Source organism: Pelecanus crispus, chromosome 8, assembly GCF_030463565.1.
Source record: "Pelecanus crispus isolate bPelCri1 chromosome 8, bPelCri1.pri, whole genome shotgun sequence".
Classification (NCBI taxonomy): domain Eukaryota; kingdom Metazoa; phylum Chordata; class Aves; order Pelecaniformes; family Pelecanidae; genus Pelecanus; species Pelecanus crispus.
The window spans coordinates 27,124,121-27,148,410 of NC_134650.1; the positions used below are offsets into that span (position 1 = coordinate 27,124,121).

General features: G+C 53.4%; 3 protein-coding genes across 3 annotated transcripts in view; 1 reads left to right on the forward strand and 2 right to left on the reverse strand.

The window, feature by feature from the left end:
• The window catches only part of CFDP1 (craniofacial development protein 1), a 66,565-nt gene extending 58,946 nt beyond the window's left edge, over window positions 1-7,619 (reverse strand). Inside the window, exons 1-4 of the mRNA XM_075715581.1 lie at window positions 7,565-7,619; window positions 7,353-7,458; window positions 6,523-6,745; window positions 4,546-4,664 (exon numbers count right to left, since the gene is read on the reverse strand). Coding sequence (XP_075571696.1) covers window positions 4,546-4,664; window positions 6,523-6,745; window positions 7,353-7,458; window positions 7,565-7,619 — 503 coding nt within the window. The remainder of the gene's footprint in view (window positions 1-4,545; window positions 4,665-6,522; window positions 6,746-7,352; window positions 7,459-7,564) is intronic.
• A 465-nt stretch (window positions 7,620-8,084) lies between these two features.
• Window positions 8,085-10,991, forward strand: TMEM170A (transmembrane protein 170A). The gene is made up of 3 exons (XM_075715130.1): window positions 8,085-8,205; window positions 8,317-8,487; window positions 9,117-10,991. The coding sequence occupies exons 1-3, from the start codon at window positions 8,085-8,087 to the stop codon at window positions 9,245-9,247; spliced, it is 423 nt and encodes a 140-aa protein (XP_075571245.1). The 3' UTR covers window positions 9,248-10,991.
• A 2,192-nt stretch (window positions 10,992-13,183) lies between these two features.
• On the reverse strand, window positions 13,184-22,037 carry SLC12A3 (solute carrier family 12 member 3). The gene is made up of 26 exons (XM_075714910.1): window positions 21,738-22,037; window positions 21,310-21,456; window positions 20,982-21,057; window positions 20,694-20,789; window positions 20,382-20,521; window positions 20,059-20,169; window positions 19,756-19,867; window positions 19,372-19,502; window positions 19,026-19,110; window positions 18,464-18,618; window positions 18,061-18,168; window positions 17,687-17,810; window positions 17,487-17,588; window positions 17,242-17,397; window positions 17,065-17,164; window positions 16,527-16,638; window positions 15,817-15,957; window positions 15,532-15,638; window positions 15,289-15,371; window positions 15,043-15,114; window positions 14,751-14,852; window positions 14,436-14,547; window positions 14,045-14,131; window positions 13,820-13,955; window positions 13,651-13,718; window positions 13,184-13,325 (listed from the first exon to the last, which is right to left on the reverse strand). The coding sequence occupies exons 1-26, from the start codon at window positions 22,035-22,037 to the stop codon at window positions 13,184-13,186; spliced, it is 3,105 nt and encodes a 1,034-aa protein (XP_075571025.1).
• Between the last annotated feature and the right edge of the window lie 2,253 nt (window positions 22,038-24,290).

The window sequence follows — 24,290 nt, forward strand, 5'->3', positions numbered from 1 at the left end:
AGGCCCAGCATGCTGCCAGCGGCCATGCAGCTTGCATGACAATTCTGGCCCCAGATGTGGCAAGAAGCCAAGAATTACTCACATCACAGGAACACCTGCCAGACGCATGAGAGTGTTGAAAGAAACAGGTTCAGAGCATGCAAGCACAGCAAAAAACACTCAAGAAAAAAGGCTCAAGGGTTAATGCAAAATCTAATCCACAAGTCCTCCAGGGGCCAGGAGCCTCCAAGAAGTTAGCTATTTGCTACCTACCAGCAGTGAGGACTGGGCACGAAGGGACCACAGTGCAGAGGTCCGAGGCCATTGCCCAGCCTGCTGGGAGTCTTTCTGGATCCCAAAAACTGTCACTCCTGGAGAAGACAGCCTTGTGGGAAAGTAAAGGGAGCTGTGACAGGAATGCCTTGCCAGATTTCAGGAAAAGAGCAGGGCTCTCCCCAGTGACAGATGGAGAGTGGAGCCCTACTACAGCCTTGCTTTGGCTTGGCTGCTTTGTTCATACACACGGGGAAGTGGCTGAGGGTCACTGAAGCAGCACAAGCCACAGTTTTGCCAGCACAACACAACACTATCGGCACAGCACGGCAACTCTGCGATACCAGGAAGGCATTCCAACCAGAAGAATAACCCGAGTGTGTAAAGCTTTGGATTTAAACCACACAAAGCACATACGCACAGAAATACAAAGCTTCTAGTTTCGAGTCCTTTCCTTGGAATTTGCAATGTATGAACAAAGCAGGGTGTTGAACACAGGCTTCCTATTCCTGAATTAGCACCCAAGCCAGACACCATTACTGGTCTTAACTTTGTTTTGCCTCCCACAGGCCAAATGAAGGTACACAGAAGATGTTTCAAACTCAAACCTACTCCTGCTAGCATTCACGTGTTGTTATGCTGACTGTGACTGACACCATGGGGCTGGGCCAGCTCCATGTATGTGAGCCGCATTCTGCTGCAGTCCTGGATGGACACAAAGTTGACTTTCATGGAAGGAACACAGAAGAACCATTTTGATACACTGAGCACAGCAGTGGTGTAAAGAAAGCCAAGGGCCAAAGTAGTTTGGAGTGCCAAAGAGAAAACAAGTCTCACCATACACCAGCTACATTTTGCAACAGATAAACCCTGGCACCAGGGATGCGATTCCCTATTAATGCAACCACGCGTCCTGCATCATGAGGCAAGTTCATAAACCAGAGGCTTCAAAGGGGCTTCAATCTCCTCTGCCAGCGAGAAATGACTTGAACTTCTATTTTGATGCTGAACTGCCTTTGCAAATTGCTCCCACTGCCCACAGTTACAGCCATTTAGGTGACAGTCACCTGCTGCTCCTAATCTATTTAACACCAGGGATGAATGAAAAGCAGACAGAACAGTCACAACTGGAAAACAGAGAAATTAGGTAAACATTATTTCTAGTTCCAGGATTCAACAGCTTTGGTTTTACAAGGTAAAACTAAATCATGTATTTTATAAAATTAAAAGCCACTAAATTTAATTCTTTATTTGGTAATTGGTAATTTGTAATACTCTGAACCTAAAGTTCAGCATTAGCAACTGATACAAGCACAGACTAATCAAAATGGACATTAAGTGCAACAATAACCTATAGGGGAGATGACAGCTTAAAGAGGAAGGTCTTTCACTATGCTAGCATAGCCCTGTAGCTGTAGATTTCTTTCAAGAGACTTCTGCTACTCCAACCACACAAGAGAGATTATACTGTCATCTTACAGGAGAAAATAAATTGTTCTGCAACATGAGATCAGAGCTAAATGATCTTCTGTTAAGAGTTTCAGTGAGCAGACTGTCGAAATTTGTGCCCTGAATCTATCAGTGCTTAAATACCGAGGTAAATTTTTCTCAAGCTTTCAAAAGAGCAACACTCAAAAGTAGCCTCAAACCATTTAGAAAAGAAAGCAACAGAGACAGCTCTCTCATTTCATTTCTTTCAGTCCAGAAAGGCACACACGCAACTACTGTGTGTTGGCCTTTGTAACCAACAATTTGCCAGCTGCTTCCCCAGGCAAAGAAGTCAGCGTTTGGTATTCAGAGCATTTGCAGATGTTAGGGTCGTGCAAAGACAACCTCCACTATTCTAAAGAAAAAGCAGCCCTCTGGCCCTCACCTACTGCTGTTACAGGAAAGTACCAGTAGCTGTAAGCAGTGATAACTCCTTATATCCTACCCACAGCTAACAGTGTAACGCATTTAGAGATCCAAGATGTAGCAAACAACACAAAGGCTTCAGCTTTGAATATCGCAAAAATCAAGGGGGGAAAAAAACATTGAAGGATTTTTCTGTTATCAAAGAGCTAAAGGAAGTCGCATGTTGTAACTCTGGCACAGGCAGAAAACAGTCCTCCAGACCTCGCTGCAAACTTTCTGCTGCTGACTCTGCAACCTGTTGATACAAGGGCTGCTGTAAACAAAAATTACATTAGCCTTGGTGGTTTGCAAGATTACAGTCTCATTGTCGCCCAGGCTCCAGCTTTTGCCTGTTTGATCAAAAATTAGTAGAAACTTGTGTTGATTCCTTTGCAGTTCCCCAAGGGAAACAGTCAATACTAAGCAGTACAAAGGACAGTAGGAAAGCAACTGGTGCAGAAAAATATGCCTTTATCTAACTTGCAAACCTCACTTACCATAGCTATTAAAACAACTACAGATAAGATACTGATGTCAAAAGCACAAACTCAGCATCTTAGGAGCCCTGAACAAGTTCTGTTCACATAACACAAGCCACTTTTTGAAGGACAAAGAAAATTTCCCCAACCCCTCCAACTAATATTACCAATAAAAGCAAGAGCAGCACTGGTAAAGCTAACCTGTAACCACCATGCAAAATCTAGAATGCCAGAATCAGACTAACTTCTGAGTAATTCAATGCTTAAATCATAATTATCTGGGGCTTCTTTTCATAGAGACAGGTAAACAAAAAGCTTCAAGGCAGACATTTTTACTAGCTCCCTACTTTAAAGAGTCCGACTTCACAAAAAATTGCACAAAAGAAATTCCTTTCCACAAGTGGAAGGCTCATGTTCTGAAGTACACTTATAAGGCAAGCTTCCCTGTAAATCAACCCTCTCCTTTAAGTGATACACTTCTATGCTAATGTTAGGACATGACACTCACCTGCAACACACAGATGGACACATCCAGACTCCAAATAAGATTGCACGCTAATTTCATGCAACCCCAAAACACCAGGACACAATTCTGCCGTATGCAATCTGATGATACGTCAGAACCCAATAATGCTTTTGTAGAACAGCCCTGCAATCCTTATAGCTTCATCCATTCTCACCTAGAAGGACATCACGTTTGAACCAGGAAAAAAAAAAAAAACACACACAACCCCCCCCCCCCCAAAAAACCAGGAAGACCGGGGACAAACAGGTTGGTGGGGAATGTGCATCAGAAGACAACATTTCTGTCTGTAATTCTGCCACAGATTTTTATCTGTCCACAGGAAAGACTTAGCCTTTCCTTCACAGAAAGGGTATGACAGATACTCTCTCTCAGAAAAGCTGCAGTGGTACAGTTCTTTGCCATTTCTCCAGTGAATGAAGGGTATTCCTACAGCCTGGATTGTGCAGGGAAATAGGGAAGTCGCTACTATGACTCATGGCTCTCCTCTGATTTTTCAAACAGCTCAGGCAGCAGTGCTGACATGAAAAGCAAGAGCAGCAGAAGCCCCTGCTCTCTGCTTCCTCCTCCAGATTTAGGCAGTGTGGGTGTTATTGATGGGATCTGCTGCCCTCTGCTGTCACACAAAATAGAGGCGAAATTCTTATCTGACAAAACCAGGTTTACAGCTACATATAAAAAAAAAAATTACACCATGGTAATAACCACAAGGTCACAGTGCATTCAGATTTCACGTGGGTTCACCCAGGCCCCTCGGTTCTGGTCTTACGCATTTATAAAATGCCTGCCCCTTTTTGCAGTGCATCCCAAGAGGCATCTTGCAAGCCAAACTCAGCCTAAAATATGCTTTTACCCAGCCTGCTGACCTTTGTTGCAGCTGTTTCTCAGGTAAAAGCACTCAGCTATTAGTCCGTTCAGCAAAACGCCTCTAACTGTCTGCAGATCTTTGTAGTGGGTTGTGCACATCACCAGGGAAAGTGCCAGCAGATACCCTGCCCCCAGCACAGGGGTTGGACTAGACTGAAGGAATAAAATGCGTTACTGCCAACCCTGTGGGGTTATACGTGGTTCTCTCCTTGTCTCAACCTTCACAGTGGCAGTGCCACCGGGAAGCTTTGCCAACCATTTAAACGCTGTCCAGATTGGGGAAGCTTAAGTGGATTTACAGGTACATTTTGAAGTTGAGCAAAGACTGAGGTCTGCATATGAGGATACTCTGCAGCCCTCAGGCAGAAAAATCTCGGCCTCATTTTCCTTGAGGTCTGTATGTACTCATGATAAAAAAGGAAAAAGGAGACGATACACCATGTTTCACAGCACACGTCCATCCTGCCAGCAGAAGAGAAGCACCCAGTTTGCTATGACCCTGCAGTAGACACGTCACATCTGCCAGCTTACCTGACTTCCTCACCAGCAAAATCAAACACTTTGGTGATTGTCACTTTTCCTGAATCTTTTGGCTTCTCAGACTCTTTTGGTTTCTCCTGAAGCTTGTTCCCACTCTTCTCTTCTTCAGCCTGTGAAACATACAAAGGAAAAAGCAAAACAATGCATTTTTGGAGCCAAGCCAAATTATCACTCCAAGGGGCGAGGACCCACCTCAGGTAACACTGCAGTTTAGGCTGGCTGCTCAAAGCCAGTCACCCACAGACAAGAGAAAGGAAACAAACACTCCTGCCACCAGAAGGCAATTCCCCGCTTTTGTTCCAGGCTCTCATTGGAGCTCAGGGATCAAAACAGAGCCAAAACAAGAAGTGAAATTGTAATTAAATCTAGGAAGGAGCAAGAATACACTGCTGTGGTTCAGAAAGCAAGGAAAAGCCTGAAGACTCAGTTCTCCCAAACTAAGCACCACCAGACAGTAAAGCTGCCAGGGTGGATTACACAGAAATAGGTTTATTTTCACTCAAGAATACAGAAGAACAAAACCCAACAGCAGGAAAAGCAAGGCTGATCTTCATAGAGAACCCTGAAGATACTAAGCTACTTGTCAATAACATCTCTTTAATTTGAGAGGGAAATACCTTTATTAAGCTATTTGTCAACAACGCCTCTTAATTTACTCAGTCACAGCTACAGCTTTTAACAGCATACATTTAAAAAAAAAAAAACTCAGACCCTGTAAATAATCAAAACAAAACCCAAAATTCTTGCTCTAAATCAACCACACACTGCAGAGATCTTCAAGCAGACATCTTAAGTCCAAATTAAGAAGTTCACAAAGAGAACAGAGGAACTGCATCTCTCCATAAATTATTCTAGGCTATGGAGGAATTTTCAAAGACTGCTCATGATTTAGCAATCTAACCATAAAAGTAGAATTGCTCAGAAAAGAACTCTTCTCTCTCCTCCTAATTCTACCTGTAACTATCTCTGCTGTTCAGCCAGTAACAACTAAGGTGGAGAGAAGCAGAAGGGTTCAGATGGAAGGACGACTCTTCTAAAAGTTGCAAGCAAAGATTACACAGCTACACTTGCTCCACAACCTTCCGACAGTTGTAGAAAGAAGTTTCACACAGTGAAGAGAATGGTACACACCAGGCATCACTGATTCAAGAGTCCAGACTTTTGTTACAAAATACTTTTTTTGGTTGACTACTCAAAAAAAAAAAAAAAAAAGAAAAGACAATTCTGGCAACAGAGAGTCAGTTTTGGTACCTTCTTCCCTTCTACCACCTTCAGTGTGAAAGGCTTTGCAAGGCAAATACATGCATTTGGTTTTATTAAGAACCAAATCCTTTTAAACAGCTGATTACACACAATTCTCTCTGCAGAAAACCTCTGCAGACAGAGAGCAAGAGCATGTTAATGGGGTTTACAAAGGAAACTAGAGAAAGCTAGATTCATTCTTGTTAGAAATGTCCATCCCAACATGCAGCATCTTCCAGACCCCCTCACTGTATGAGAATGAAGGGCAAGGCACAGGGATGTCAGCACAGGTCTCTTTTGCTTCCCCACTCACCCATAGAGAATCTCCCTTTTTTTTTTTTTTTTTGAGCATCAGGAAAGGCACAAGCCTCGGGGGACAGCTGTGCTCACAAGCACAACTCTAACTGAAGCTCACTGTACTGCTCCCACATCACAAGTAGAATCCAGGACCAGGAAGAAAAGCCAACACGGGTCTGTGGGACACTCCCGAGATGGTGACAAGCAGCTCCAAGAGCACATCACAGACCTCCCCAGTTGGAAGGAAACCAGCAGCTTACAGTTTGCCCCATGGTGGGGCTCCAGGCTTACAAAGCAGATGGGGCAGGAGTGAACCCAGCCTCTTCCCAGCTCTGACTGACATTAGGTACCAGCCAGAACCAGCACCGTGTGCTCTAAAGCTTCAGGCCCTTCCCACACTCCCCGGGTGAAGGCCCAGGCCCCTGTTACCTTCTTAGCTTGCGTCACTTGCGTGGTGGCCCCCGCTTTGGGCTTCTGTCCCACATCGCTAAGGAAACTGGCCCAAAGAGCATCTTCTTTCTTTTTTTCTTCTTCTTCTCTGTTTCTTTCCACCTGCTCTACATTATCCACTTCCTCTTCCTCTTCATTCTGCTGAGCCTTTTCTTCCTCTTTCTCATCTGCCTCTAGCAGGAGCCCTCCTTTCTTCCTTTTCCTGGAAGCAGATGCCAAAGAAAGATACACTGAAGTGCTACAACACTATTCCGGAGCTGAACTGTAAGCACGGGTGAAACAACATGGTATTTCATATCCTCGCTAAGACATTCTATTTGGGAGGTTCCCCCTAATCTTGGGGGTGAAGCTACTTAATTAAAAGATGATGCTGTTCAGAAAACACAGCAAGACTGAAGCAGGCAGGCCCCTTGAAGTGGATGGGCACATGTATGCCTGTATCTGTACATATATAATGGACCCTGGGATGTTGTAGGAACCACGAGGGGAGGGCAACTCGCGCAAGATAGAAAGCAATTGTAAATAAACTTCATATATGTGGCACCGAAAAGCATTTTGTACTTAAAAAGGCTTATTAAAAGGAAAATAACTAGCTCCTGGGGAGGGTTTCCAGGCACGGTGTCTGTCAAGCCTTCGAATCTCTGGCTCTGACGTTAAACCGGAACGAAGAAAAGCATTCCTCGGCCCCTCCGCGCCGTGCCCGGCGGAAGGAGCGCCGGCGGAGGCGGCTCCCATCCGGGCCGGGCGGAGCTCACGCCCGGGAACGCGCGGCTGTGCGGAACCGGGGGCGGCTCCGCCCGCGGCCGTACCTGCTGGCGGGGCGGCGGGGGCTCCTCCTGCCGCGGGGCGGCCGCGGGCTGTCCGCCGCCTCCTCCCGCACCAGCTCGCTCACGTCGTCCTCGCTGTACTCCGCACCTGCAAGCACAGCCGGTGAGCACCGGGACCGGCCACCACCGCCGCCACCACCACCACCACCACCACCGCCGCCGCCGCCACCGACCCCCGGCCCGCCACCGCTCACCCGAGGGCACGTAGTCCTCGTCCTCGGCCGAAGAGTACTCCTCCGAGCCCGACATGGCCATGGCCCCGGCCCCGGGCCCGGCCCCACCGCCGCCGCCGCCTCACGCCCGCCTCCACCTCCTCACGCGCGCGCCCGCCGCCGCCCAGAGCGTCGCCGTCGGTCCCGGCGCGCCCCCTAGCGGAGTAGGAGGTGCCTGCACCTCCGAGGCGACGGGGAGCAGCGACGAGCATGCAGCCGGCCGGCTAGAGCGGCTCTGCAGGCCCGGCCGATGGCAGCGCCCCGCGCGCCGAGGCGGGGCTTCCGCTGCGAGGGGGCTCCCGGCATTCTTTGCTGCCCACAGCCGTTCCCATGGCAGCGCGGGGGTGGGGCCGGGGGCCGGCTGCCCGCACCTTCCTTGGCGGGCGGCGGTTGGCGTAGAGCCCTGCCTGTCACCGCACGACGCTTTCCATTGGCTGGAACGGACGGAAGGGGGCGGGCGGAAGAGGAGCCGGCGGATGGCGGCGGCGGGGCCGGTGAGGCGATGGAGGGCGGCGAGCCGGGCGGCGGCGGGGGGCTCCTGCAGCAGATCCTCAGCCTCCGCCTGGTGCCCCGCGTGGGCAACGGCACCACCACCTACTCCAGCCCGCTCTCCACCTTCCCAGGTACCCTCCCCGCTGCGGGGCCTGCTCGGACCGGGGCCATCCCGCCGCCTCCGCCGGCCTCGCTGGGGGCCTGCGGGCCCCGAGCCTGCCTCACGGCCCTTCTCTCCACAGAGATGTGGTATGGCGTCTTCCTGTGGGCCCTCGTCTCCTCCCTCTCCTTCCATGTCCCGGCCGCTTTGCTAGCTCTCTTCACGCTCAGGCATCACAAGTACGGCAGGTTTATGTCTGTGAGCCTCCTGCTGATGGGCATCGTGGGACCCATTACCGCCGGCATCCTAACAAGTACGGTAGATGCTCGAAAGTAGTGACCGGGTGGCTCTGTAGTGATGGGAGATTGCTTTCGGGAGCACGCTGAACCGCGGCATTCCCTGGGGTAGAGAGGAGATGAATGTTTTGGCTATATTCTCTCCTTGCCCCATGTTTGAAAGTGTTGGACCATCCTACCTATTGAGCCCTTTGTCGGGTACCAGACGTGCCCGTCAGGTGCAGAGCCAGGTGGCCTTACAGGTTTCTGAGCACTTGGGAGAAAAAACACAGGTTTGGTGTCTGTGCCCAAAAGTGGGTAATGTTTGCAGCATGTGGGCTGTGGTGTAGAGGATCTTGTGACGAGAGTATGTCCAAAACCACCCCAACCTCTACACCTTCTGGAAGTCTCAGCAGAGTTTCCCCACCAATTTACCCATTGCCACCAGCACACGTTGGTTACTGGCTGAGGTTTGTCACAGAAAACCCGGTCTGGCGTTTCTGCCAGCTGGTGCGCAGGGGTTGAGGGCCCTCTCTCGCAGACTCCCCTGTTCTCTGCCCCAGTTTCAGATCCTCTGAGACTTCCCCCTTTGACCCTGTGGTACAACAGTGTATATCTCACAGTGGCGGTCACGCATTCATGTTTTTGCTTTTTCCCCTCTCCACAGGTGCTGCCATTGCTGGAGTTTACAGAGCTGCAGGGAAAAAAATGATTCCCTTTGAAGCCCTCATTTTTGGAGTAGGCCAGACATTCTGTGTGGTGGTGGTTTCGTTTCTACGCATTTTAGCCACTCTCTAGCTCTTCTTCAGATGCTAGAGATCACAAATCAAAGGAAGAGCAAAGGACCACCATCTCTGAAGCAAATCATGATGGAGCGCAACTCAAGGCGTGCCTTGGCATATGCTTCTCCACTGGTTAAAGGATATGTGAAGGCTTGCTCCTGCCTCCAGCATGGCTTGAAATTCAGCTAAAAATTGTGAATTTTGTTACTTTTTGGTAACATTAAGTGCCAAGCGAAACTTTATTTCTCTGGAGAGTAGGAAAAGGGCTTCCGGAGGAGGAGACCCACGTACCTTTTACCAGTGATGAATTGTAGCAACAGGATGTAACTAAGATGTGACACGGGCTGTTCTGGGGTAGAAACAGTACTGCAGAGTGATGTGATGTCTTTGGAGCTTGCTTAATGCTTTGATCTCTTGCTGCTTGGTTTGCAGTGAACCTGAAGCTCTTTTAATGTGAATTTTTTAAATGAGAAATTTAATTTGTTTTCTTCCTGGCCCCAACTTTCTAAAATCAGGTCTTGGTTATAGTGAATTTGGGAGCAGCAAAAGGAAAAATAATTTTAGAGAGATGAAAGTGCAAATTTGTGGCCAAGAGCCGTGACGATGAATGCTGCGGCAGGGGAAATAACCGGCATAAAAAGTATCGCTGTTTTTGTGAATTTTATTATGGTGAAGCTCTTCAGGCACTGTGTACCTTCTGCCCGAGAGGCGAAGCACAGCTGAACAGGCGCTATGCCCTGCTGCCCACGCTAGAAATCCCAGGGCATGTGTGTGAGCGTGCACTGTTGCTTCTCAGGCTCTGAAGGAGACTCGTATTTTTAAACTTCACTGTTCTCCTTTTATTTGCTGAACATGTTTACATTGGTGTGGTGGAATTGGGTGTCTTCACTGATACGTAAACACAGCTGGCTAGCATATATAAAATTCAGCACGCTGCTGCTTTGGTGACCGTGCTCGTGAGAACTGCATGGCTGATGCTGGGTTGTCGTGACTTGGGGCTTCCCAAATGTGGAGGCGGGGAGCGCGCTGTGTTTTCGGCATCCAGCTCACAGTGTGCCGGTGGGTGAGATGCCTGTGAGGGTCCTGGGAAGAGCCTAGGTGATTTCCGTGTCTGGCAGGGATGGGTCTTGTGAACATAGTCCCAGACCAACCCTTACCAGCAGGCAGTATGGTCACCTCTAATGAATTGTTTTAGTTTGGTTTAAGTGATTTTTAACTAACTCTTAGATCCGCCCTCTTGCCCAGAGGCATGCCACACAGCCTGGGCTCTTGGGTAGCTAGCTGGGCGCCTTCTGGGGGCTTGGTTTTTTGGGGCCCTTGGGGAAGCTGAGGTTGAATCCCAAGGATGTGGCTGGGCGGTGTAGCCAGCCCCATGGCTTTGCTGTGGTCCTGTTTGTTCGTTACCAGCTGACAGTTGCGTGGGCTGCCAAGGGAAGGCGCCGTCTGTGTCCAACCTCTCAGGACACACGTCCCATCTGTGTTTTTGCTGAACTCCTTTCGTTTCCAAACCAGCTTGCCTTTTGTACTTGCAACATTTTGTAAGGCCAGTTATCTTCCATGAACCCCATGTTCTCTGTGCTGAAACAACCCTCAACAGGGCCGTGTGTTTATCATGAAAAAGAATTTCTCTCTATGTACTAACTTCTCCGGAGTGGTCTGTTGACAGCTGGAGAGAGGTGTTTTTCAGGAACTACTTACTGAGATTACTCTACATTTTAGCCCACGTTCGTTCAGGGAATAAAGCTGTGCATTTTAGGAAAGACTTCAATGTGAATCCTTCTCCTTAGGTGGGTGAGGCCCAAGCAGTATAATGTATACTAAACCCTGGATCTTTGGAGTGTCCCATGGGCTGTGCTGCTTGTAGAGAGCCGGTCTTCCTACTGCTGCATCTCTTGGAGGAAGGCTGGGTGTCTCCTTCCCTCTTTGCTTCTGCCCCCAATGAAAAAGCAGGGATAATGATCTCTCTAGATGTCTTTCCCACTTCTTATTTCAGATGGCTGCATACACAGTGCGTGTCCTGGTTTAATTCAGGTGAATTGCCCTGTGTTTTCCCAGATGTATTAAAAGTCCATCATGAGACTCAGACTGGGCAGGTCTGGCCTTACCTTTCAGGTGACGCTAGAAACCAGTGTCCTGGGCACCCGCTGTGCTCCCCTTTCCCCCTGCCCCAGTGCCTGGCATCCCTCAGTAGCAACAACTAAGCTGATCACAACTGGGAAAACACTTTATTGGTGTGCTGTGGCACAAGGATGGTTCCTCTGCAGTAATGGGGCTGAGGCATCCAGGGGACAAATCCAGGTTGTTATGAGCTCAGAACAAATGGAAAAAAAAAAAACCCAAACCACTCCACTCGATAAAATCACTCAGTGCTGGGTGAACTGAAAACCTCCTGTTTTCTACCCATTGTGATCTCACAAAGTCTGTTTTGAGGGGGGGTCTGCTTCACTTGAAGAGTTGGCAGCTTGGACACTGTTTGGAAGTTGAGTGGTTGGAGCTGGTGGTGCCTCTCTGTGCCCAGGTGCTGTGAAATTTTCAGGGAATTTTTGCGTAAAAGGTGAACATTCAGTTGCTGACTTGTCTCGGGGGAGAGTTCTTTGTGTTGCCTTGGTACTCGTAGAGCATCCTCCACTCCCCTGGCTGCCTTCCCGACCTCCCTCTCCAGTAAAACTGGATTCAAACAGGAAGGAGTAGTAGTTTTGAGTTGATGCACCAGATCAGTCACTGCTGGTAGTTTCCTCTCTTCTCTCATCACATCGGTTTGGTCTTCCCTTTGTGTTCCTTATCCTGAGTGAAGTGAGCAGAGGAATTCCTTCAGTTTTCAGCAGGTGTCAGTAGACTTCCCTCGGTCAAACTTGCCAGAAGTTGTAAAGAGCTGGTAAATGCCGAGGTGTCCTTGGCTGGGCGGTGCTGTGACCCCCTGGCCGGGGAGCCTAGACAGGAGCATCGGTCAAGGAGACACCTTGCAGAGAAGCTGCCTGCCCTGGAGAAACATCACTGCTCGAGCTGAGACTCGTGGTCCTGCTTTCTGTGTGCAAAACTCCTCTGTGCTGGGCTGATTTAGATACCACACGACTTTCTATCTTGCTAACAACTGTGGCTGTCGTGAACAAATCTTTTTATGATAGAAAACTCTGTAAATTTTATTTTTCTACTGACACTTCTAATCCTGGTGGTGATTATCAGTAAATTCTGTAAAGATCAAGGTGAACAGAGTTGTGTGTTTCTCCTGCAGGGCAACAAGGGGGCCTGCATTGTGCTTTTGGAAATGAGCCTTGCTCCTGCTTTGCACAGGGCAGCTTCCTCCCACCCGAGGCCATCTGCACCAGGAAATGTCCTGGTTCTGGTGGTTAATTTTGTCTCCATTAGGAGCTGGACAGGCGCCTGCAGCCAGGGACCACAGCCCAAGGTGACATCTCGCTGCTGCTCAGCAGTTAGGGACGGGCTCTCTGTTTTGAGGCCAGAAGTCCCCATCCCTGAGCGGATGCACAGGGTTCCCGCAGCCCCTGGGCTTGGTGCTGATCCGCTCCCATCCCCCTGGGACAGTTCTCACTTCAGGACGGTGGCTTTGCCAGGGCTGTGGATCAGTCCCTGCGCACTGTTTGGGCTCTCCTGGGGGAGCAGGCACGGGACCCCCACTGTCCCCTTGCTGCTCTCAGGATGGGGCATGGTTCAGCCTGGGACCCCATGCCTCACCTGCATGGCTCTGGCCAAACCCAGGTCTGGAGCACCACCTGCACTATGGGGGCCCGTGTTTTATATCTATATACAACCTGCATAGACTGAGATCAGAAAAATGAGTTTTCTAAGAGGGTGGCAGCTGTGCATGGTGGGCATTTCCCAAGAGCTGGCATCCACACACCGTTGCTGCTCCCCCAGACCCCTGGGCGAGTGTGCTCTGAGATCAAAACTCCTGAAAAATTCACATCCCGAGTTGGCAGGGATCCAGGAGGCTTTATTGGCAGTAAAACGTCAGCACATTCTCTTGGTTTCCACGGATGAGGAGGACGGGGGGTCTCAGGTCCTGCGAGAGGGTCTCGAGCCAGGCCATGTAGAGGGAGCCGGGGCAGTGACCCTTCCTGCCGATGGGCAGCGTGCTGCAGTGGCAGCAAGGGGCCGGGTGAGGCACAGCCCCCTCCGGCCGCCCCACTGAGCCAAGCTCCATCCTTAGCCCCTCTCTCAGTCCCCATCTAATTTACAGGTTATTTCCCTAGAAAGGGGCAATACCATGTCCTTCCCCCTGACAGGACCCGGGCTGGACCCCTTGGTGCCTTCCAAGGGCTTTTCCCCACGGTGCAGCACTGTCCCACCGTGGCGTTGGGGTGTCTGTCCAGGATCTCCCTGCGCAGGGCAGGGGGGAACATCCAGAGGGAACATTTCCATGGGGCAAGAAATGGGAACAAGGGCATTGCTGGCACCTACATGGCTATGAGCGCCGCGTCCCGTGAGTAATCCAGCAAAATCTCATTCAGCCTCACTTGTCGAAGTGACTGTGGAGCAAATAGGGTTGACTAATGCAAAATAATTGTTTTCAAAAAGACTGAATTTTGTCTCAAAAGCAGGAGACCCTTTGCGGAGTCCTCAGCGCTACCTTGGCTCTGTTTTTATCAACCTCCTCGTCAGAAATCTTCCAGGGACAGCCCTGCCTCATCTCATTCACCGTGGCCTCATCTTTGAAGCCATCATTCAGCCTGAAGGGAGCAATCAGGTCGTCGAACCTCTTGATGCTACAAGACAAGCAGACAATGCCGGGGAAGGGGGTCCAGGCAGGTTTAGGGGTGTGGGGGGCAGGGGGAAAAGGGGAGGGGGTGGTTACTGCTCTGGCCGGGGTTTCTGGTTGATGTCGGGGAGGATGTGGACCTCGTGGAAGCCGAGGCGGAACTTGCTCAGCAGAGAGACAATCCTGCCAGAGGAAAAAGGACACATTTTCCAAAAACTAGCAGGGCATGGCGGCTCCAGCAGGGACCCATTCTGGCAGAAATCCCTGCTGCCGTCCTTGGTTTGCACTTGGGTTTTCCCCACCCGGCAATCACATTGATTTTCAGAGAAGCAAGGCAAAGCATCCAGGTTGGCGTGCACAGATCCCATTATGGCAAAGCCTGGGGGGCTTGAGGGGGGAGCAGCTCCTGCCACCTGCCCGTGGGGACAGTGGTGGTGGCCACATGGCTAAGAGGGGCTGTGGGGTGTGAGTGGCCGCCAGCACTTACGCCTTCCTCTCCTCATCCATCCTGTTGATCTGCCCACCAACAAACACCCGGATTTTGCACTTTCCCCACCGCTTCTTGCGCCCCAGGAGGTAGGGGATGAGCAGCGTGAGACCTGTCCCCAAAACACCCAATGGGAGACGTGGCTGTGGTGACCCCACGGGCTCGCCAGTGCTTTCTTGACGCCGGATGCCAGGGATGCCCTGGCACCATTCGGCGAGGACTGAGCCCTCCTGGGCACTGCAATGGAGATGCTGGGTTTGCATTAGCTGGACAGACAGATGGTGAAGACCCACAGCAGCCAAAGGTGAAGGTTACCTCCATCGTCAAAGAGCCAGTAAATGTCGATGGTCTTCTTGCCCTGCTCACTCTGGAAGATGGTGCTTGCCTGCTGATCACCAGCCAAGGTGGTGGGGTCTGCTGCCAGGGCAAGAGGGTCCCAGCATCGGCAAGGGGCACCACCGGCTGTGGGGAAAGGCACCGCTTCCTCCTGACCCCAGCCTTGCTCCCCTTCGCCGCTCAAAACCCATGCCCCTGCCGGTAAACCCGGCTCCCCGAAAATAATCCTTAGAGCCAGGGATGCTCTGGGTGGCCCCAAGCCAGGACTGACCTGTGCCTGGGGCTGCTCTGCCGCCAGTGCCATTCTCCTCAGGGTGCTCCGCTGCCTTGAACGTGGGGTTAACTGGGGAGGGAGAAGAGCACGGGCAGCACGCCAGTGTCCCTATCCCCTTCGGTCCCAGCCCAGGAGTGATGTCCCACCAGGACTGTGACCTTTGCCTGGGGACGCGGTGTTGGCTGGCACATCCTACAGCTCTGGCACATCTCCGAGCATCCCCAGCTGCCCAGAACTGCTTACCGTGAGCCTGCATCACTCGGGAAACATTCAGCCCTTCCTTCATTCTCATTAAGCACACACCATACTTGAAATCGAAGGCGTCACTGGCAGGAGGGAGGAGAAGGCAGTTAATGGTGGCCAGCTCGTGTCGGGTGGCACTGCTGGCCGGGCTGGACCCTGCACACGCGGCCACAGCGTCCTTGCACCCAACCGCGGGGCCACCGCCGGCATCGCTGGGGGGCGGAGGAGCTGGCGTGGCCGTACTGCAGGATGCCCACGTAGTCCTCCAGGCTCTGTGGGGATGCTGTCCGCCAGTTCCTCTTGTAGCCCAGCGCCAGGATGTTGGGTCTCATCTTCCCAAGGCCAGCAGCCTATGGATAGATGTCCCCATGAGACCCCTCTGCAGGGACAGATGGACGTGGGTGGTGTCAGCCCACAGGGGAGCGATACAAAGCGGGGTGCCTGGAGGGCAGGGAGGGCAGTCAGAGACTCCCACACAGTGATGGAAGAGGAGGGACCCTGACAGTCGACAGCCAAGGGTGGCTCCACCTGGATGAGCATTTGGACACCGCTTCTCAGATCCTCAGCCACCACATCTGTATAAAAAGCCTTGATCTTCCTCTTCATAAGCCACTTGGTGTGGCCATCCGCTGTCAGCCGGGACTCTGGCATCTTCTGCTTCCGCGGTCCCTGGAGGGAGCAGGGGCAGGTGCTTAGCCACAGGCAGCCCCTTCCAGCTGGTGGTCTTGCCACCAAGGACCTCCAGCTCCTCTCTTCCCAAATCATTGGCAAGACCTGGATGTAACCAGTGCCTGCATGGGAGGTTGCAATCACAGCAAGAAAACCAGTGAATTTGGGGAGTCAACAGCTAATGCGCATGATGCCAGTAGTGCTGTGGCTGCGGATGAACTGGCATTTGCTGCACCACATGTGCCCAATTGCTCTTGAGGCTTCAGGACTGCAGGACCACCCCTGTCCTCTGAGCAACCGCCTCATCCTACAACGTCTTTTCTTTGGCAATTAATTGGCAAGGGGAAGCCACTAGCCCAGAAGGGCATCCTGGTGCTTCATCAATATTGCTTAATAAGCTGGAGAGGCTTCCAGATGAAACATTTCATCACCCAGCAGCACATAAACAGGCACATTTCAATCCCCACCCCGTAAGCCCACAAGGACATATCTGGGTTTCTCAGCCCACCGCCCACAGGTGTCCAGAGCCCCCAGGACAAGGAACCAATTGGCTTTTGCAGGTAACTCACAACCAGCACGTTGCCGCAGAGCATCAGGCTGAGGTTCTTGGTGAACGTCCCCACGAAGTCCACCAGGGCCGGGCGGAAATTGGGAGGGCCGGTCAGCACCAGGCACTGTGGTCTGCAGGCAGGGAGAGAAAAGGGAGCAAAGGCTGATACTTTGGAGGCACCGAACCTCTCCATAACAAGCCATATATCTTCTCCCGTGCCTGGCCAGTGGCAACTATAGGGAGCATCTTTAGGATGAGATGAAATCATGTGGCTGAGGGTCCAGCCTCACTCTTTGGTCTTTTTATATCAGATGAGACCAATGCGTCTACATCTGCCTGGTACAGGGAAGGCAAGGTTTGCCCTGATTTCCACCTCTGCCCACATGGCAAAGACATGGGATTTTGGGGACAGCCACATTTTGCCAGGGCTCTCAGTTACTGAGGATGGTGGTGAGGACGTTGCCACGGGCATGAAGTCATCCTGGGTTTGCCAGCAGTGGCGACTGGCTCTGCATCCCTCTCCCTCTGTGCTCAGCACTGCGCTGAGCCACCCTTGCCTGTAGTTCTTGATGTGCTCATCCACTTCGCTCAGCCCCACCGAGCAGTTGAGGGCCATGTTGTATGAGCCGGCTTGCATGGAGGAGCCCCAGTTGACATCTACATGGGGAAGATGGATTAGCAATGGGGCCAGACACCTCCTGGGGCATCACTGGTGCCTGGTTACCGCCACGCACCCGGCTTTTTATAGAGGACATATCCCAGGAGGAAGATGACAATGCCGAAAGCAATGAGGGCCGCCCACCAGGTCAGCAGGAACATGATCACCACTGAGATGGCGGCCCCGAAGAGCGCGGCCCACTTGCTGTAATACCGAAAGGAGGGTCGCCAGCCTGCACGCAAACACACACAGCGGCCGCTGCTGGGATGGGGAGCCGGGTGGGGAGCCGCCTGCCGCACAGCACAGTGCGGCACAGCCCACCTGGAGAGTTGGTGATGGAGGCGTGGAAGCAGCTGAAGTTGATGAGGGCATAGGAACAGAGGAAGAAGTTGGAGATGATGGGGGCGATGGCGTTGAGCTCAGCTGTGGGGAGGAGGAGGAGAGCAAGCTGTTGGCGGTGGGGACCAAGCCACCTGGCTGGTGGTGGGCACCAGGAGGGCACCGGGGTGGCAAGCACCTACCGATGAGGATGAAGCCAACAGCGATGACATAGGTGAGCATGTAGCCGCGGATGGGCTCGCTGTTCCTCCCATAGCCCTTCCCGAAGAAGCCTATGAGAGGGTAGAGCTGGTCCCTGCAGAGACACTGTGGGGAGAGACACATTGGGAACAGTGGGCTTGACCAGGGACATGGGATGGCAGTGCTGTGGTGGCTCTTGCACTTGTAAGAGCAAGGGCTGAACTGGCCTCGCACCTTTGCCAATGGGAGCATCCTCCTCACCCCGGGGCTGCTCATGGCCTCAAAGCCCTGCAGTGCTGGGCGCACGCCCAGGAGCATTGCCTGCTCCCACTGCTGGGGATGTGAGCTGGGGGACGCGGACACACTACTCCCTCACCTGGAAGACTTTGGGGGCTGAGACGAGGCAGGCCAGTGCCGAGGAGAGGGTAGCACCAAAGATCCCAGCCGTGATGAGGGGGCCGAATCCAGACACCATGCTCATGCTCTGCCCAAAAACCAGGTAGTCAGGAACCCTGGCACCCCCAGTGCATCAATCTCCACCCTGGCCCTAAGGGATTTCCAGCCCCTGGGCCCCATGCTGCTGCCCCCAGTGCTTTTTCATCGACATTATCCAGGCAGCGAAGTCCAGCTGCATCCAAAAGCCCAAGGAAGACAGGCTTCCTGGTGCATCCCCATCATGTGGGTGCTTTAATGGCATGGCTGCCTCCCAGGATGCTGGGGGGATGCTGGGCATGGGTCTGCCCTGGGAAACCGGGGCAGGTGATAGCCCTGAGCAGCACCTGGTAGTAGTTGCTGAGCCCATATCGGCAGCTCTGCTGCTGGATGCAGGCAGTGAAGTTCCAGCCGAAGCCGCAGGCCAGTCCCTCGCAGCCCGGTGAGCCCGCCGCCATGCTGTCGTTCAGGCTGCCCGAGGCATCCCGGACCACGCAGGCACCTGGGGGGGGCATGCAGTGCCCGCTCACCTCCTGCACGCATGCGGTCCCAGCAGCCCTCCGGCAGGGCTGGAGCCAGGCCAGCATCTCTCTGTGGTTTGACGCGACTCAGCCCCACGTCCCCATTGCCTGCAACATCCCCCAAGTCCCTGCCATGGGGCTGCCCCACTGCACGATGGCTGTGAGCAAGGCCATGAGCTGCTTTGCCCACCCAGGAGAACTCTGCCCCGCATAGGGGCAGGAATGAGGTCTGGCACCTGCAGCACTCGCCCCGGGGTATCAGTGCCGGAGTCCACGGCTTGCTCCTGGCTCCCACCACCTGCATCCTCCCAGGCCACCCATTTTAGGGGTGGGGGGTGGGGGGGATTGAGTGTTCCACCCAGCTCACCCCCAAGGACGTGCCACTTACCGATTGTAGCAGAAAGCACCAGGTAAGACATAGTGGTCCAGAAGATGGCCATCAAGGTGCCCTTGGGGATTGCCACAGCAGGATCCTGCCCAAGGGAGTTGCAGAGAGATGTAAGACAGCTTTCCAGCAGCCCCGCTAAAGTAGCATTTTAATTGTGGCTGCTATACAAGAGGAATTTTAATTCATTACGATACAAAAATACATAGCATCTCCTGGCTGAGCCTTCCCCAAAGTTTCCAGAAGAAATAAAATAGGGTCTAAAAGTTGGATCAAAACCAAAGCCCCAGGGGAAACAGGGCTTGAGCCCTGAGAAATGCTGGCTCAGGCAGCAACCGTCAAAACCCACCTTCAGGTCACCCGAAATGTTAGCCCCAGCCAGGATGCCAGTTGCTGACGGGAAGAAAATGGAAAACAAGCCAAAGAAGGAGCCCTCGGGTCCACGCCAGTTGGGTACGAAGTTCTGGGCAAAGATGTCAGCTGGGGAGGAAGCAGAGGAGAAGCATTTGGGGCCTCCCAATGGCCTTTCTCCTGGCTGAAGCATCTCAGCGCTGGATGGAGGCACACCACTGATGGCAGGTAACCCACGGGAGGAAGACACCGTGCTTTTAATGACATCTCTCAGCAAGGAGCACCTTCCCAAAGCAAACTTCTCCCCCAACAGCAGCAAAGAGCCGGGCTCCAGCGATGCGCTTGGAGCTGTTGAGCGTAACCCCACACGTGGTGGACCCACCTCGGTAGCTGAAGAAGCCCTTCGCTTGCTTCTCAGTGGTGGCAGGGATCACTGTCCCCACCAGGTAATTTATGAAGGAAACCAAGATGACCAGGAAAAACAGTATCTGTGCCTGCCAGACCAGAAAGAGCCAGCTGAGGGGTTGGGGTTTGGGCACCGAGAAGGTGAAAAACTCATTAGGAGAAACCCTCGCCTGTTTTTGGAGAGCTATGGGCATCCTCTGCTCCTCGGGTGCCCAGTGGGCAGCAGGGACGGCTCTTATCAGCCCGAGGGAATAAAGTGAGCAGAAAAAGCGAGCGTTACCTTGGCCTCCCACTCCATGCCAGCCAGGGAGATACCCAGCAGCACCGTCACGGTGACAACCCCGATGATGCGGATGTCATTGGTGGGGTCCACAATGAGGGAGTTGTGCTCCTGGGAAGGGGAAACCATCCACATCACAGAAATAACCCTTTCCCTTACCAAACCACTGGGATTGCCATGAGTTTTAGCAGCCGGTGGTTGATTATCAGTGGCCCAACATTAACACAGATGTTGACAATTAATGCAGCTTGTGCAGGGAGGAGGTGGGGATGGAGGAGGTGGAGGCAATGGGACCCAGAAGACACACAGAGACACTTTCTTGCCTGCAGCAGGTCCCGGACAGTTTCGGCGAAGCCCACTGTGTGCATGGCCACAGCCACTGCGTTTGCGAAGGCAAAGATCAGCCCGATGGAGCCGCCCAGCTCTGGCCCGAGACTCCGCGAGATGAGGAAGTACGTGCCCCCTGAGGCGGCAGGTGCACCCCGTGGCATTAGCTGCACGTTTTCGGGGGCCCCCCCTGCACCTCACAGCCTGTGCTGGGAGTTCATGTCCACGGGGCAGCCCCAAGGTGGAGGAGACCCCCCCCCTCCCCCGGGGTGGCTGGAGGCTGTGCTGTCGGGGGGACGACACGCTACCTGACTTCACTTTGCCATTAGTGGATATGGCAGAGATGGACAAGCCAGTGATGGTGGTCACTGTCACAGACATCAGGATGATGAGCCACGTCAGGGCTGCGGGGACAGGGCACTGCTTCATTCCTGCATCCCCCCCCCCAAGCCCCATAGAGCATCCCCAGACCCATAGACACTCCCCGCATCACCCTACGCTCGATGCTGCTGGCATTTCCAATCCCCCCGCAAGGTGTTTCAGGCCACAGCAAGCCCGGTGCTGCCATCCCGCCCCTGATGCGCCGTGGCACCCACCGATTCCCGCCTGGGCAGTAATCCAGGGCAAGCGCAAGTAGAGGATGACTCCCCAGATGTTCAGCATGCAGCGAATCTGGGGGGGCAGAGAGAGGGACCGGCCATCAGTGCATGGGTACCTGGGGATGGTTGGGGCCACGCCGGCTCTCCTACTTCGAGCAAAAACCAACCCTTCACGGAGGGCAGGGGAATTGCTCAGAGTGCAGACACTTGCGAAAAATATATGTACTGGGAAAAATGTGACGATGAGGAGCAAATGCATCATGCCCCTGCTTGTGGGGGGGTGGGAGGGCAGAATGATGCTCCCTGCGGGACGAGTTGCACTCACCATCACGCCCTTCACCCATCCAAAGCGGACGGGCTCTGGCGTGGGGGTTCTGCCCGGATCCCCTGCCGCCTCCTCCAGCCCGGCCTCCGGCAGGCAATTGCCCCGCTGCGGGTCGGACACTGGCACGCGGAGATGGCCCGGGTCAGGCTGCGGGGACAAGGGGAAGGCAGGTGAGCGTGGGCAGGGCTGAAGGCAGCCAGCCGTCCCCAAGGGGTGCAGCTGGGGGGAGAGCTCTGGCTGAGCGCACAGCTGGAAACAGCTGGATTATCCCTCTGGCTTCTCCCTGGGACCATCCTAGGGATGTGCACATCAGCATGGCACCAAGAAGTGGGAGACACCGTGCCACAGACACGCTGCAGGGACCAGGCACCGGCAGCAAGGCCAGGGGGTGCCAGAGACGGCAGCGGCACAGCTGAGCCCCACCTTACCTTGAGGATGGAGTGCAGGTCTGCGAGCGAGGGCCTCCCCTTCCTGGTGTCGCCCACCCCCTTGCTGTTAGCATAGTGCTCGTAGGCAGGCACAACATCCACCGTGTTGTAGCCGAAGGTCCTGGTGCAGAGCGTGCTGCCAGAGAGGTGGGTGGGGTGGGTGCTGTCGCAGCCAGCCCCCTCGGTGGCCGCGTAGGGACCCCAGCTGCCCTCCTCTGTGCCCAGGAGGGTGCTGATGGTGAAGCGGCCGCTGCAGCGGGACAGGCCTGCGGGCAGCTCTGGGACAGACAGCTCAGCCATTGCCCCTGCCCTGGTCACCGGTGGTGGTGCCTGCTGGGCAAGGGGTGGGGTGGAGAGGAGTTTGCCGGCTTTATACCTGGCAAAACTAGAGTGAGGGAACCAGCACCCACCCACCGCCATTGCTAACGGGGGAAAAGAATTGGCTCAAACCACCCCGAGCTGGTCAGGGGGAAAAAATAGCTGGAAGGGATATCAAAACCACTGTAATGGGTATCGCTGACTCCCAGTGTTTGATGGGGGTGGCGATAAGAGATTTGAGATTAAGTCCCAAGGACAGACCGGCAGAGAAATCCGGTGCTGAGTTTGCCTCCGGCCCTGACCTGGGAACATTCAGTTCCCACTGGGATTTATTATGGAAAATAGCAGCAGACTCCCAGACATGCTCGCCCTTCCCTGGGATACTGCGCCAGACCTGGCAGATCCCATAAATCATCTCAGCCGGCCTCAAGAGTTGCCGCCTGCAGCGCCGAGCTGTGCTGGATGTGGGAAGGGAAACGGCCCCTTTTTCTTACAGTGAAACCAGGGAAAAAGGGGGAGTGTGACATCGAGAGATGGGAGGGATGTCACTGCCCAGGATCTGAGGCCAAGGGGCTGGAGAGGCTGGGGGCACCGAGTGGTGGAAGTCATGGTCCATCGGCTATTGCCTGGGGCTCGGGGCTGGCAGTTCTCTGGTGCCGATTGCCCACAGTCCCACAGCCCCCTTCCCCTCCTGACCCCAGGGAGGGCAAACCGCTGAGCACCCAGGGTTCAAAGCTCCCAGATCCCATCCCTCATTTATGTAAGCCACTTAAACCCTTCCCCACATCACACAAAACACAAGCTGAGGCCGTGCTGCCACTCAGCATTCACCATACAGCCACCAGCAGGTGAGGAGAGGGGGAGGGACCAGCGTCTTTTATACTTCTGCAGCCTGGTGTCACATGTGCCCTTAAAAGCAGTTACAGATAAGATCAGGGAAGACAGCAAATAAGGCAGGCAATAAAATTTGAGGGCAGCAAAATTTGAATTTCAGCCCTGTGTGCTTTGTAAGTTAATGGAAAATCCGGGCTGCCTGCCCTGCTGCCTCTGGCTGTCTTTTGCATTCACGCACAAATTTTAACCTGCTTTTTGAGGACTCGCTTCAGCCCCCTTGTATTGTTTGTGCATGAGCAGAAGCTGTCCGCAATTGCATAAGCCTCGCGTGGGCTGGCACACACCTGCTTACCCAGGAAGCTGAGGACAGGCAGCCCTGCCTGCAGTGCTCGCCTGCCTGCCTCCGCATGGCTCAGCTCTTGTAACACCCAGGCACTGCAGTGCAAAATGTGCCGGCACAGGCGGTGCCGCTGCTGTACCTGGCCTTGTGAACATGGGGAAGGGCGAGAGGGAGCTGAGGAAAAAGCCTTGCTCCAGCACCTCGTGCAACATCTCCTGCAAGGTGGACACCGGCTTCCTCTCACAACAACAGAGGCAGCAGCAGACTCATGCCCAGCAGAAATGGCTTTATTTTAGAACCTCATTTTTCATCAAACACACTAATTTGCCCAAACCAGCACAAATCACAGAGTCTCTTAAACAGGGTGGGGGGTGTCTCTGTTACACACAGTGCAAAGATGCTCCAGGAGAGACAGGACTCCAGACGCCAGGCGAAGAGCGAAGTGAGTGGTATGATGCAACCCTGGTGTAGTGAAATAGCCGGATAGTAGGATGCGCTTGTCGTCGGCCTGATTCACAACACCAGCTGCAGCAACAATACCGGGGCCATCAGACACTGGGAGCTGTGAGCAGGGGAGGAGACCTCAGTGGCACATCCCTCCAACCCCTCCGCTCATGCAGTGAAGAGGTGCCACGTTGCTTCTGCAGGGCTTTCCCTCGCTTCCAGCTGATCCCCTGGTCCACTATGGCTATGAAATGCATCAAATGAACCTGAATTGAGTTAGGCAGAGAATGGTGCAATGCTTTACATACGGCTTCTTTTAAAGTTTGCCGAAGTGCTATATTCTGACTTTAATGAAGTTTTAATTGCCCTGTTTCCATCTCCGTGGAAAAGCCAACCTACCGCCCTGGGTGACACAGGACATGTGAATGATGCAGGGGCTCAGTGCTGCAAACCCACCGTGCAGAGCAGGACTCAGTTTCTCGGCACTGCAGGGAAGGAAACCTGGGAAGAGAAAATAGATGGTTTTTCAGACCACTGCCAGCAACCTTATCTGATGGGGCCCAAAGGGATCATCTCCCATCCTCTTCCAGACAGTATTTCCATCCCTTCCAACTTCA

Coding starts and splice junctions, on each gene's coding strand:
- SLC12A3 (XM_075714910.1), bottom strand. CDS start 22,037: ATGGCTGAGCTGTCTGTCCCAGAGCTGCCCGCAGGCCTGTCCCGCTGC. Junction 17,589..17,686: donor TGTTGGCTTCATCCTCATCG/GTAGGTGCTTGC, acceptor TCCTCCCCACAG/CTGAGCTCAACGCCATCGCC. Junction 15,115..15,288: donor CCGAGTGATGCAGGCTCACG/GTAAGCAGTTCT, acceptor CTCCCTCCCCAG/TTAACCCCACGTTCAAGGCA.
- TMEM170A (XM_075715130.1), top strand. CDS start 8,085: ATGGAGGGCGGCGAGCCGGGCGGCGGCGGGGGGCTCCTGCAGCAGATC. Junction 8,206..8,316: donor CCCGCTCTCCACCTTCCCAG/GTACCCTCCCCG, acceptor TTCTCTCCACAG/AGATGTGGTATGGCGTCTTC. Junction 8,488..9,116: donor TACCGCCGGCATCCTAACAA/GTACGGTAGATG, acceptor CCCTCTCCACAG/GTGCTGCCATTGCTGGAGTT.